Genomic DNA, 15,057 nt, shown 5'->3' on the forward strand with positions numbered 1-15,057 from the left:
AGGGGTATAGTCTCCAAAATGGGATCACACCTGGGGAATTTCCATTGTACTGGTACTTCAGGGTCTCTGCAAATGCGACATGGCCCCCAGAAACCAATTCAGCAAAATATGAGCTGCAAAAGCCAAATGGCGCTCCTTCCCTTCTGAGCCCTGCCGTGGGTCCAAACAGTAGTTTATGACCACATATGGGGTATTTCCGTAATCAGGAGAAATTGTTTTACAAATGTTGAGGTGCTTTTTCTCCTTTATTCCTTATAAAAATTAGAAAATGCTATGTTTTTTTTGTTTTTTTTTCAGAAAGTCTATTTTTATCTCCACAGACTAATTCCAATAAATTCGGCAAAAATACCTGTGATGTCAAAATGCCAACTATACCACTAGAAAAATTCCTTGAGGGGTATAGTTTACAAAATGGGGTCACTTTTGGGGGATTTCCACTGTTTAGGTCCCTCCAGGGCATTGCAAATGCGACACGGCACCGTAAACCATTCCAGTAAAATCAGCGCTCCAAAATCCAAATGGCGCTCCTTTCCTTCTGAGCACTGCCGTGGGTCCAAACAGGAGTTTATTACCACATGTGGGGTATTTCCGTAATCGGGAGAAATTGCTTTACAAATGTTGGGGTGGTTTTTTTTTCTCCGTTACTCCTTGCAAAAATTCTAAGTTTTTGCATAAAAAAAGATTTTCATTTTCGCAGACTAATTTGAATAAATTTAGCAAAAAACCTGTGGGGTCAAAATGCTAACTATACCACTAGATAAATTCCCTGAGGGGTGTAGTTTCCAAAATGGGGTCACTTATGGGGGGTTTCCACAGTTTTGACACCACAAGACCTCTTTAAACCTGACAAGGTGCCTAAAATATATTCTAAAAAACAGAAGCAAAGGAGCACCTAGTGGATTTTGGGGCCTCTGAGGCCTGTGCTTCAGTCCACTAGGGCCACATGTGGGATATTTCTAAAAACTACAGAATCTGGGCAATAAATATTGAAATGCATTTCTCGGGTAAAACCTTCTGTGTTACAGAAAAAAATGCATTACAAATTAATTTTGTCAAAAAAAAAAATGAAATTTGAAAATTTCACCTCTACTTTCCTTCAATTCCTGTGAAACGCCTAAAGGGTTGAAACACTTTCTGAATACTTTGAGGGGTGCAGTTTTCAAAATGGGGTGTTTTATGGGGGTTTCTAATATATAGGGCCCTCAAAACCACTTCAGGACTGAACTCGTCCCTGAACAAAATAGCCTTTTTGAAATTTTCTTCAAAATGTGAGAAATTGCTGCTAAAGCTTCTAAGCCTTGTAGCGTCCTAGAAAAATAAAAGGATGTTCAAAAAACGATGCCACCCTAAAGTAGCCATATGGGAAATGTTAATTAGTAACTATTTTTTGTGGTATTACTATCTGTTTTACAAGCAGATACATTTAAAATGAGAAAAATCATAATTTCTTCAAAATTTTCTCAATTTTGGTGTTTTTCACAAATAACCAATGAATTTCTCGACCAAATTTTTTCACTAACCTAAAGTGAAAAAACTGAATTTTCGTCACGAGAAAACAATCATCGATTGGAAAAGGTAAAAGCATTCCGAAGTTATTACCACATAAAGTGACACGTCCCATTTTAAAAAATGGGTCTGGTCCTGAAGGCCAAAATAAGCTTGGTCCTGAAGGGGTTAATGCATTGCTGGTAACAGAGAATCTTAGGCCCCATTTACTCGACCCTGATTATGGGCACAGCTGGCGACGGACAGCCGTCTGCATTTGTGGACCGTGCTCATTATAAAATATGGAAGCACGGTCCGTAAAATAAAAAAAGTGTCCCATTTTTTTTTATGGAAGGTTTCTACCACACTGACACCTTCCCGTAAATATACGGGAAGGTGTCTGTCGGCCATAGAAATTAATGGGTTCGTAATTACGGAAGAAATCGACGGTAATCTGCATGGGGCCTTTAACCCCTTTAATGACCAGCCTATTTTAAACAATAGCTTGGTCATTAAAGTTTTTTCCATCATCACATTCAAGAGCTATAACTTTTTTTTACAAGCACCGTTTTGGGGTACATATAATTTATTGATTTTAACTTTTATTAACATTTTTTTTGGGGGGTAGAAAAAAAACCAGAAATCTCGCCACTTTTTTTTTTTTCTGCGTCCTAAATTTATGCAGTTTACCTTGTGGTATAAATAACACTAGCTTTATTCAGCGGGTTATTACGATTGCAACAATACCAAATACGTAGAGATTTTTTACACCGTAAAAATACTTTTTTTTTTTTTCAAAATTATTTGTTTTTGTGTCTCCTCCATATTTGAAGAGCCATACGTTTTTTTTTTTGGTTTTTTTTGCCGATGCAGTTGTAAGAGCGATCTTGCAAGAATCCAAGCGATTCTGAGATTGTTTTCACGTGACATATTGTACTTTATATTAGTGGAAAAATTTGGTCAATAAATTCATTGCTTATTTGTGAAAAACACCAATTTAGAAAATATTTGCAAAAATTATGATTTTTCTCATTTTTTAAATCTATCTGCTTGTAAAACAGATAGTAATACCACACAAAATAGTTACTATTTCACATATTCCATATGTCTACTTTATATTTGCATCATTTTTTGAACATTATTTTATTTTTCTAGGACGTTAGAAGGCTTAGTACTTTACCAGCAATTTCTCACATTTTCAAGAAAATTTCAAAAGGCGATTTTTATAGGGACCAGTTCAGCTCTAAAGCGGCTTTGAGGGCCTTATGTACTAGATAGACCCCATAAATCACCCCATATTAAAAACTGCACCCCTCAAAGTATTCAAAACAGCATTCATAAAGTTTCTTAACCCTTTAGGCGTTTCACAGGAATTAAAGCAATGTAGAGGGGAAATTGACAAGTTTTATTTTGTTTGCTGAAATTCATTTGTAATACATTTTTTTTCTGTAACACAGAAGGTTTTACCAGAGAAACGCAACACAATATTTATTGCCCAGATTCTGCAGTTTTTAGAAATATCCGACATGTGGCCCTAGTGTGATAATGGACTGAAATACCGGCCTCCGAAGCAAAGGAGCACCTAGTACATTTTGTGGCCTCCTTTTTTTAGAATATATTTTAGGCACCATGTCGGGTTTGAAGAGGTCTTGTGGTGCCAAAACAGTGGAAATCCCCCAAAAGTGACAGTTTTGGAAACTGCACCCCTCAAGGAATTTATCTAGGGGTATAGTTAGCACCTTGACCCCACAGGTCTTCTGCTATATTTATTGGAGTTTGCCTGTGAAAGTGAAAATCGACTTTTTTTTTTCCTGAAAAAAATATTTAAAAAAAGATATTTGCAAGGAATAAAGAATAAAAAGCACCTCAAAACTTGTAATGCTACTTCTCCCGATTACAGCAATACCCCATATGTGGTACTAAACTGCTGTTTGGACCCACGGCAGAGCTCAGAAGGGAAGGAACAATATTTGGCTTTTGGAGCTCAAATTTAGCTGGAATGGTTTTTGGGTGTCATGTCGCATTTGCAAAGCCCCTGAGGTACCAAAACAGTGGAAACCTCCAAAAAGTCCCTTTAGGGGACTGGAATGCGCGATCATTAGGTCGCTGGTACAATACACTGCAATACTAATGTATTGCAGTATAATATCATTTTTACATGCTCCTGTAACAGTGCGATCGCTGTTCCTGTCCATTAGTCCCGGGTGTCAGCTGTAATACACAGCGGACACATGCAGAATATGGCGCGGGCGCAGCGCATGAGCCCGCTCCATATATAACCCCCCGCACCACGACATGCTATTAAGTCGTGGTGCGCGGAGGCGTTAATGCGCAGAGGATGGTGCAAAGTGAAAATTAAAATTTTCCACTGATAGGCCATTTTAACGCACAATATGTTGTGCCCAGTTTGTGCCACTGAAGACAAATACCTCATACAATGTTGAGCGGGTTCTCCCGGATATAAAATATCATATATGTGAACGTAAGCTGGTGTTTGGGTACGCTGTGGTGCTCAGAAGGGAGGGAGCGCCATTTGGCTTTTGGAGCGCAGAGTTTGCTTGGTAACTGTTCTGTTTGGGGTTTTGCTGGTATTTCACTTTATGATGTGGGGGCATGTGTAAATTGGGCAGAGTACATCAGGACATAAGAGGGTATAATAATTAGGTAAATAAATAATAATCCGCAGATATGTGGCCAATATCGCACTGATAAATGGCGCCCGATCTTATCCGCTTTTGGACACTGCACAATTTCTGTCGCTATATTCTGAGAGCCAGAACTTTTTTTTATTTTTTCTTCATCGGAGCCGTGCGAGGACTTATTTGTTGCGGGACAATCTGTAGTTTTCATTGGTACCATTTTAGGGTACAAGTGATTTTTTTTTTTTTTTTTTTATTTTTTTTTTTTTTCTATCACTTTTTATTAGATTTTTTTGGCAAGCAAAGTGACAAAAAAAACGAATTCTGGCAATGGTTTTTGTCTTTTTTTTTTTTTTTTTTTTACACTTTTCACCGTGCGCTATAAATGACATTTTACTTTATTCTGCGGGTCTATACGATTACGGCGATACCAGATGTATATAGTTTTTTATGTTTTGTGGCATTTGCGCAATAAAATTATTTTTCAATAAAATTATTAATTTTTTTGTGTCACCATATTCTGAGAGCCATAACTTTTTTTTATTTTTCAGTCAAAAAAGCTGTGTAAGGGCTTGTTTTTTGCGGGACGGGTTGTCGTTTTTATTGGTACTATTTTAGGGTACATGCGACTTTTTGATCACTTTTTATTCTATATTTTTGGAGGGTTGATGACCAAAAAATAGTGATTCTGACATTTGTTTTTTAATTATTTTTTTTGCGCTTTTCACCGTGCGGGAAAAATATTATAGCTTTATAGTTTGGGTCGTTACGAACGCGGTGATGCCAAATATGTGTACTTTTTTTAACATAATCATTTTTTTTCCTATAATAAAAGACTTATTCTAGGAAAAAAAAGCATTTTTTGTTTTGTAACTTTTATAACTTGTTTTTACACTTTTATAAAACATTTTTATTACTTTATTTTTTACTTTTTACTAGTTTTACTTGAAGCCTGGCAGCACTGATCACTTCTATAATACATTACACTACCTAGGTAGTGTAACGTATTATAAACTGTCAGTGTGACGCTGAGAGTCACACTGACAGGAAGCTTATGAGGACCGCTCTCCGGCTGGTTCTCATAGGCTGCGGTGCATGGCAGACCCGGGGGCCGATGTATGGCCTCCGGTTCTGCCTTATAACCGACTGCAGCACCCGCAATCGGTCCCCGGGAAAGTTTGTTGTAGCAACAAACTTTCCAGTTTGTTGTATCAACAAACTTTCCAGTTTGTTGTAGTAACAAACTTTCCAGTTCGTTGCTACAACAAGCTTTCCCTGCGATCACATGACCGGTACCTGAACCAATTAGGTCCCGGTCATGTCTCCGGGACCAGAGGTTAACAGCGCGATCCGGATGTCAGCGCTACTCTGAGACACCGGTCAGTCAGCGGTCGGGAAGCGGTTAATAAAGCATTTTGTAAGGGGAAAGTTTTTCATATATTTTATTATTTTTTTTACTAGTCCTACTAAGGGACTTTAATGTGCGATCCTCCGATCGCTTTTATAATACACTGCAATACTTTTGTATTGCAGTGTATTACTCCCTGTCCGTTTAAATGGCCTAGATGACCTAGCAGGCATTCACTACAGGCAGACCTGTGGGCCTTTATTAGGCCCCTGGCTGCCATCGGAGAGACAGACACTCTGCAATCTTATCTCCGGGTGTCGGTGGGAGAGAGAGGGTGCTCCCTCCCTCTCTCCAAAACAACTCAGATGTGGCGCTCGCTATTGAGCGCTGCATCTGAGGGGTTGAACGGGTGAGATCGATACTGATATCGGTCTCACCCGTTAGAGCAGGGATGCCCCCACCCCCTTTAGTGGCCGCCATGAAAAAGCATATTGGCTGTCACTAACTGGTTAAAGGGATTTTTTGGTTTAGAATAACTTATTTTCAAAACCCCCATAGATTACAGCTACCAGGTGATGTTCCAGCAGTTGGATACTATTGTCATCTTCGCTTCGGGGATCCTTCTAACAAAAAGTAATTTTAAGGGTACGTCCACACACAGTATAAACACTTCATCATTTTCGTGCCAACATTCTGTAGCTTTTTCGCAAGAGAAATTTACATGCTTGAGCATTTGCACCACAGGTCAATTTTTTTTCTCAGCGTGTAAATGAGATTTGTTCAAATTTCATCCATTTTGCTTCTACTGTAATACGCAGCAGAACTTCCACTTGACAATCACTTTATGGGACCAATCACCAGGGGAGCCCCCACCCCCCTGTTTTTAATTGACAACACCCACGTTAAATAATTTTATAAATATGACATAACCACTAATAAATAAAAGTGTATATGGCAGCCGCCAAGTGGAAGTATGAAGTGGGCTCACGAACAGCATCCATCGAATTGTCAGTCCAACAGGTAAAATGCTGGTGGCAGGTTCCCTTTAAATGAACTCTATTTACCTCTCGCTGGCTGCTGCTGTCAAAAGTTAATTGCCGTTCTCCCCTCTCCCAAACTCTTCCTCTGACCGTAAATAACGGTCTGCAAACATTTTGCGCCTTTTATGGTTATAATCAGACAGTCTCGTTCGTTCCTCCTCTTCTGCCGATCGCCGAAAACTGGCCCTGAATGGCGAAATCTTTTTTGAGATAGTGCGCGCATGTGCCCGTCACGTATGGCCCAATACCCTTTCCTGCTTCGTCCGAGCCTCAAATTTAGTTATTGCGCATGGGCTGCTATAGTGTACCGTCGAGCACACGCACCAGAACGGGGCATGGATGCGCAAGTGCAGGATTTCGTTGGTGCTCGGAGGAGGCGAGGAGCTGTCAATCAAAAGTAAGGAGGCGGGATTAACTCAAAGGCTTGAGGAAGGAAGATATGACTTAAGCGTATTAGCATACAGTGCGGGAACACTAAAAAACGGAATACTAAAGGTACAGAGCGCACTTAGAAGATAAATATAGTTTACGTAGAAATGATTTTTCACCCACTTCCACCAGGTATTGCTGGTTTAATAGGTGAAATGCTGGTGACAGATTGCGCTTAAGCCCTTAAATGCCGTGGTCAATAATGACCATGGTGTCCAAGTTGTTATAGGGGGCGGGCCCATCGGCCCCCCTGCAAATCTATCGTGGGGTGCGATGGTAGCCTGGTTTTTTTTTTTTTTTTTGTACATTAAAAAACAAAATGAATGCTAAAAATGAAAAACCTCTTCCAAGCCGCTTCCGTAAAAGTCCAAACTCTTACAATATATTTAACCTGAATGTTAAGTTGTAAAAAAAAAAAAAGTAAAATGGCAAAATTGGTGGGGTTTTTTTGGTCCCCTTCGCTCACCCAAAACATGGAATAAAAAGTGAACAAAGTTACATGCTTCCCAAAATGGCCAAATAAAAACTACAGCTCTCCTCGCGAAAAAAAAAATAAGCCCTCGTACTGCTCAATTGACAGAAGATAAAAACGTTTGGTGCTCAAAATACGGCAACACGAAACAATTTTGTTTCATTTCTATATAAATGTAGTTTTACCGTAATCGTATCGACTTGTAGAATGTTAACATGATATTTTTATTGCACAATGAGCACTGTAAAAACGTAATTCAAAAAACAATGGCGGAATCCATGGAAAGGCGGCTGGTTCTATGAAAGGTTAAATGGAACCGGTCACCTCCATTAGTCTCCCCTCTATGAAAGGTAGCCCAGAGTAGTGACACACGCTGATTCTTAGCGGTCCGTCACTTATGTGCTAATGTTAAGCTGTATTGAAGAACTTACTCTCTAACCTTTTACAACTCGCTTCTAGAGACTACTTGGTGTTAATGTTATCACATAAGTGACAGCCTGCTGAAATCCGTGTGCCTGTCACTGCTTTATGCTGCCTTCAGTGACTGCAGCATAACGGTGTTGACAGGTTCCCCTTAAGAAGCACGTCCATTTACATCAGACCCTCGCATGCATTTTCTGATTCCCATCAAGTCCCGTTTGATGTCCCGTTTCCACAAACCTCCCAACATAAACTAATCCCACGATATCCTCATGTTTTTTGCAGGGTCTAATTTTTTTTGTTTTTAGCAATGATATGTTCTCCTTTTAAAGATGTTTACTTAGGAAATATCTTTTTAATTTGTAATTTTTTTTTTTTTATGTTCACCCTATTTATTTGAATATTATTATTATGATAGAACTGTATGGGGGTTCTAAAATACTGCTATGATACAGTGCTATGCTTTTTTCAAGGGTTGCCAAAGTAACATGCTGTTCTTCATCCCTTTTCTCCTGTTCTAGGGATCTTGTTTGCTCAACCTCCTACCTCAACATCTGGAATCGGCAAAGGAAATGTCACCAGGACTGCAAGTGTGGGAGGGACCAGTAGTACATTGCTGGCTCCATCTTTGGCTCCCCAGGCTCCCAGTTCTAACAGTTCTTCATCCTGATCTTCCCGCCAAATCCAGTACAGCAGAAGCCAAAAAAAAAATGGAGCGAGCGAGATAAAAAAAAAAAAAAAATTAATCACTTCGATGTTTTACACTCAGGTTTATTACTCCTTGTCTGTGGGAGCCTCCGGAATGCATTGCTGGGTTCAGGTTGAACCAGTATAGGGTTAGAATTAGCTAACCCTTTACCCTCTGTGAAAAAAACCATATACCTCATTTCTTGCACTGCAACAATACATATATATTTTTTCTTTTAAATACCTCCAAATACAAAAAAAACAAAACAACAAACAACCCTCATCCCAACTTTGCTCTCCGGAACCCACGTGCATTTTTATTTTTTTAATGGCTACAAACAACAAAAATCTATGAAATTTTAGAGGGTTTTTGTGTTTTAATGCCTTTTATTTTTAAAGGAAGGAAGAAAATGTAAACTTCTAAAGAAATCTATATGAATATATATATATATATATATATAAATATTGCTGTATTCCTGGCTCTGGACCTGCTGCTCCTTCATAGGCTTGTGTTTAGTCATTCCCACCCTTCAAGCTCTGGAATGTAATCAAGAGGAGCAGGGAATGCAGATATCCCAATATTTTTCATGGTTGGCTGTTTTTTTTTGTTTTAGTTTTTTTTCCCTCCTTTCCTGTGGCTGCCTGATGTATTGAGGTTCGGGCTACATCTGAACTACAAGTAGACTCCACCATTCCATTACCTCCCACCCCAATTCACCATTTTTATACGGGTCATATCAGTTGGCAAAAAACTAAATATCCAAAAGCAATTGGGTTTTTTTTTGTTTTTTTTCCCAGAACCTTATTCTAGATTTTTTCTTAAGTTTAACATGCTGGCAGTATGTTGCTTTTTTTTGTAACATTTGCTGCTTCTGGTGGTTTGAATGAAAACAGAAGCACGTACAAAATTGCTTATATATAACAGAAAATTTTAACACAAATGTAATTTAAATGCTATGCCACAGGATCATCTACTGCCAAGTCTGATAAATTAGGTGTCCATTCAAGATGGCATTAGCAGTTCACCCAGAATGTCTTAATTGCTGCGGAGTTGGCGGCGTTCACCTCCGGTAGGATGTGTAACACATTTTTATTTTATATTGTAGTAGTCAAATTTAACGTCTACATGGTGGTTTAGCATGGGAAATGTTCTGTGTTTTTCTCCTATACTTTCTCCTTTCAAGCAGGGTTTCTTCGAAAGACTGGGCAGTAGTAGTGAAGGTTACAAAATATATGAAGAGCCCTTCATGTTCGAAAGTTAATTTTCTTCTAAAAGTAACATGACAAATGCTTTGTATGAATTTTCCTATTAGTTTATTGAATCCTTTTTAGTTAATATTTTAATACTAAAATATAACTTGGACAAAACTGTAAACTATGGTCACTATAGCAACAATTGTATCATAAGCTGGCCTTACATTGGCCTCCCATACCATGCTCATCGCCAGTTATATTTTTCTGGAGGAAAGGGGGGGGGGGATACTCCTTGGCCTAATAAATGTGATCATATTTATGCCCCTGTTTCCTGCAGTCATATTTAGGCCTGTAGATGGAAATGTAGTAGGCATTGCACGTTAAACTGGCTTTATGGGATTAAATCTTAGGCCGGGTTCCCACGTAGCGTAAATGCTGCGGAATTTCCGCAACTGAATTTTGTGCGGAATTTCTGCAGAATTTACAGTAGCAGCAAATTGGATGAGGTTTAGTGAATCTCATGCACACATTAAGGGTATGTTCACCTGCTTAACCAAAAACGTCTGAAAATACGGAGCTGTTTTCAGAGAAAACAGCCTCCTGATTTTTCAGGCGTTTTTGCAGCTGAAAATTAAGCTGCTTTTAATTTGGATCTTTTCAGGCTTCTTTTGAGGCGTTTTTCATAATGTTAAGGGTATGTTCACACGACAGCGTCCGTAACGGCTGAAATTACGGGGATGTTTTCAGGAGAAAACATCCCTGTAATTTCAGCCGTAACGGCATGTGCAGGCGCTTGAATGCCACGTCCATTACGGACGTAATTGGCGCTGCTTTTCATTGGAGTCTATGAATAACGGCTCCAATTACGCCCCAAGAAGTGACAGGTCACTTCTTTGACGCGGGTGTCTATTTACGCGCCGTCCTTTGACAGCGGCACGTAAATACACGCCTCGTGTGAACAGACAAACGTCAGCCCATTGCTTTCAATGGGCAGATGTTTGTCAACGCTATCGAGGCACATTTTTCGGACGTAATTCGGAGCAAAAACGCCCGAATTACGTCCGTAATTAGTGCGTGTGAACATACCCTAAATGGAAAATCGGCTCCAAAAAACGCCTCAAGAAGTGACATGCTACTTCTTTTTATGGAGCGTCTTTCGTTTTCATAAAATGACGCCCCGTATGAACTAAATGCTGTTTTTCACATTGATTTCAAAGGGCAGATGTTAGTAGGCGTTCAGCTTCCGTTTTTTTCGGGGCGTAAACGCCTGCAAACGCTGCGTGTGAACATACCCTAACATTAAAAAATCCGCAGCATGTCCGTCATACTTACCCAGAACACTCTCCTCCTTCCTGCAGTCTGGCCTCCTGGGATGATGTTGCATCCCATGTGACCGCTGCAGCCAATCACAGGCAGCAGCGTCTCATGGCCTGCAACGTCCTCTTGGGAGGCTGGACTACGCACGGAAGAGAGGGAGAGGGTAAGTATGGTAATTTTTTTTAACACTCTGCTGCATTCCGCAGCGGAAATTCCATTCGAAAAACCACACCACAATGTGGTGCGGTTTTTCGGACGGAAGGTGCTGCGGATTCCAGGTCTGATACACTGCGCAGTTTTTACGCAGCGTATCCGATCCGTGGGGACTCTGCATTAGTGTTCGTTGTACACTAAATTTGTAGTCCCTTTGCAATGTATTTAATAATTCTGTCCCTGATTTGTGATCTCTGGCACTATTTAAACATACTTGCCTAAACTTCCGGATTCTATGAATAAGCGGTGTACATAGAATCGTCTGTACAGTTAGGCATAAGGAAAACAAAATGTCCTTACAGTCCCAGTCCCCAAAATGTCTGCAGTTAAACAGAATTTTTAAATGCATTGCAAAGAGAGGTGGGGGTCCTAACTAACAGAAGAATGGCGATCCCCAAACTCAGACATTTATGGCATATCCTGTGGATATGCCATGAATGTCTAAAGCACAAATACCCATTTTCCATTTGGTGCTCAGTGCAATGAACACTAATAGGTTTGGTTTAGTGACAGGTTCTCTAAAATTAAGCAAGGACATGAGTATGATGCCTTTTTATAGTTCTGTTAATGGCTACAATTCTACCCGCTATGCAGTACTCCAAAGTGCCAAACGAAAGGCTCAATAGAAGGCACTTTCTGGTTCTGTCTAGCTAAAGCAGGTATCTCGATCTGTCAGGGTTGCTGACTGGCTGAGAAGGATCATGTGGTTTTGGCTAACTCACTGCTTCTTTTGAGCCACTGGTTTAACCCTATTAGGGTATCATACCTAAAACCCATATATGGTATTGAAAGGTTTAGATTTATCATTTTTAAAAATACTTTAATCATTGCCTGTGGATCATTGTATATTATTGTAGTTTTTTTTTTTGTTTAACCCATTTCACATCTGTTAATAATCACCTTTTTTGGCAATACTGGGTCTGGTAGTAATTAAATTGAAACAAATTTCTCATCTGCCTCGAATAGCTTTATGGCACAAAGTAAAGTTGATCATGTACATCTAATTTTAGTGGGTGGATCTGACCGATTTTGGCAGGATCCATCGACCATCTCTTCCCTGGTTTCCTAGTGGCCTCAGTGGTGTCTGCCAGCTGCTGATCACCCTATACCCATGAAAAAAATAATATAGTTGTTGCCCAAAGGATTGTAGGCTCGGGACAAGCCTCTCGCAACATGCCAAATATGCAGGAAATGTTAATTGCTTATCAAATTCAATAGACCAATCTAAAGAAAATGTATTTCCTAAGAAGTGGAATATTGTTAAGGGCACAGTTTGCTGGGCAGGATATCGTTCCTTCTCTTCTCGCTGCTTTTCCCTTCATGCCCTGACTGGGTTGGGATAGATCGAATTTAGAAAAGAAAATCTCTAATATATATATTGTTTGTATATACATTAAATGCACCATGTGAATCTTTGGCAGAGTTGGATTATAACTCAGGGCATATATTTTCTCTGGCTCTGCCTCTTATGCCTGGGGACACGTGGGTAGTTTTGGTTGATTTTATATATTATATTTTTTATTTTTTGTGTAATCTCTCGTGTTTTTTGTTTTTTTTTTTTCTTTTTTTGAGGCAGTGTTCGACTTAAAGGCTTCAGAAACACTTGCTTTTCACCCTGATGTAGCCTGTCTCAGGGAAGGGACGTTTAGGAGGAGTTTGCCTTAGGTCTGTGTGGTTTGGGGCTTCCCTCAATCTTTAAAAATAATTATATATATATATATATATATATATATATATATATATATATATATATATTCGTCTCACTTTGTGTTTGTTTTTTTTTTCCCCCTTCAGCTAGTTCAGTTGAAAGCCCACAATAGTTAGATACCTCATTCTTAAAGGACAGCTGCTACATGGCTGTTTACACAGGTTTTCAAAGCATCTAGGTACACCACACCAAATAGTAACTGTTTTGCATAAAATGGTGCGAACCCATATCCAATAAGGTTTAGTACTTTACAAGACGTTTACATACTATAGCATAAATGTATACTTAATATCTGGTGCATTGGTGGTAAATAAATGTAATGTCTGACCTCTTTGATTTACTGGCGTTTCTGCGAAGTAGTCCTGTGTTAGTCTTTCACCGAGCTGCCCTACTGGTTGCCCACCTTATCTTCCTCCTCAGGGCTCCTTCTGTCTTTGCCCTCAAACGTTTTTAAGCCTTCGTTCAAAACACATCTCCTTATCATTTTTGATGCACTAAATGCCTTCTTTTTACAGCTTTCTGGACTACCGTGGTAATGGCCAATGGCTAAATAGTATCTGGGGTTGGTGGGACACCCCAAACCTATCCCATGTTATGGGACTCCTCTTTCTCTCTTGACTTATACATTTTAAGGGTTAGTAGGTGATTTTAGCAAGATTTGTGAAATATCCCTTTTTGTTTTTCTTTTATGGGGAATTGTTCTTTCTTCTATTTTGGTCAATACCATTTCACCACCTTATCCTGTAGTCTTGTGAATTATATGCCCAGTTAAATGGAAGTAGGTGGTGTTTTATGACGTGGGTTGGCAGTATTCCTCTCTTTTTTGTAAGACAGGGCTATAGAATTTAGTGGTGAAAAATAAAACCATAAAATGCAGATAAAAAATGTAAACCCCTTATATCGGAGCAGATGGAAACTTGTGCAACAGCATGATGATTCCCTTCTGGTGTAAATGGGGTTAAACTCAGGAATGTCACATCTCTACCTCAAAAGTCTGTGGGTATGAATACTCATATTGCTGGAATATATATTTCACTTTTTTTTTTTTCTTCTCCTCGAATTCTTCAGGTATTAAAAGCCTTGTGATTTATAAATAGTCTAATGTATAAAAAAAAACAAAAAAAAAAACAAAGTTTACATTTTATAACGTTATACAGATTGTATTTAAACTCCAGAATATTTAAAGAAAACAAACCGTTGTAACTGAGCTTGATGACCTATTAAAAAGAAAAAAAATCTTTTAAACTTTTGTTTGCTGTTTGTGTTTTATTTATTTTTTTCGTTTTTTTGTATTTGGTGTCCGTTATGATATGCTAGGGTTTGCAGTGCCTAAGGCTACATTCACATGAGCGTGACAGATTTACGCGCATAAAAGCAGCTTTTTTTGCGTGTGCATTTCATTTTTAAATCGGTGTGCTTTTGCGTGCGGCATGAGTTTTTCACGCCTGCGCAAGCACTTACTTTTCTTTTATTTCTATGTAATTGCGTGAAACACTGACCGAACACGGATGTGCTTCCATATGCGATCCGTGGTTTTCACGCACCCATTGACTTCAATGGGCGACTAGGTGCATGAAAATGCACAAATATAGGAACTCCAGCGAGATTCACGCAACGGAAAACTAATCTAACGCATGTGTGAATAGCCTCATTGAAATCAATGGGCCCGTGTGCTGTGCGTTTCAATGCACGGCACACGGACGAGTATCCCACCCAGGGTCAACAATAAGGGCTCATTCAGACAAGATGTCTTGGTACCCAAGGCAGGGGTTTAAGAAAGCTACAGCCACCAGACCCTGAAGCATGATGGCTGTCGGATGGACAATCCTTTTTGTTACCTGTGATTCTCTCGTCCCCACCAATCTTTAATGTTCTTGGTTTTTAATATATATATATAATATATATATAATTTATATTCACCTTGGCTGGCCACCCTATTGCGCAATTGTAGTACCACTTGGAGATGCTTTCATAGAGGAAGTGAAACGTTGCAGTCCTATGTTAGATAAATACATTTCCTTTTTTTTAACCATCAATGTCTTTATTGAATTTTTTTTTCAAGATAACAAATATAATACACAATAACCACAGACACATGGTTGTAC

General features: G+C 39.2%; 1 protein-coding gene across 1 annotated transcript in view; it reads left to right on the top strand.

The window, feature by feature from the left end:
- Positions 1 to 8,974, top strand: part of ARID3A (AT-rich interaction domain 3A) — a 66,152-nt gene extending 57,178 nt beyond the window's left edge. Inside the window, exon 9 of the mRNA XM_075825361.1 lies at positions 8,355 to 8,974. Coding sequence (XP_075681476.1) covers positions 8,355 to 8,503 — 149 coding nt within the window. The 3' untranslated portion in view covers positions 8,504 to 8,974. The remainder of the gene's footprint in view (positions 1 to 8,354) is intronic.
- The last annotated feature ends 6,083 nt before the right edge of the window (positions 8,975 to 15,057 follow it).

Source organism: Rhinoderma darwinii, chromosome 1 (assembly GCF_050947455.1).
Source record: "Rhinoderma darwinii isolate aRhiDar2 chromosome 1, aRhiDar2.hap1, whole genome shotgun sequence".
NCBI lineage: Eukaryota > Metazoa > Chordata > Amphibia > Anura > Rhinodermatidae > Rhinoderma > Rhinoderma darwinii.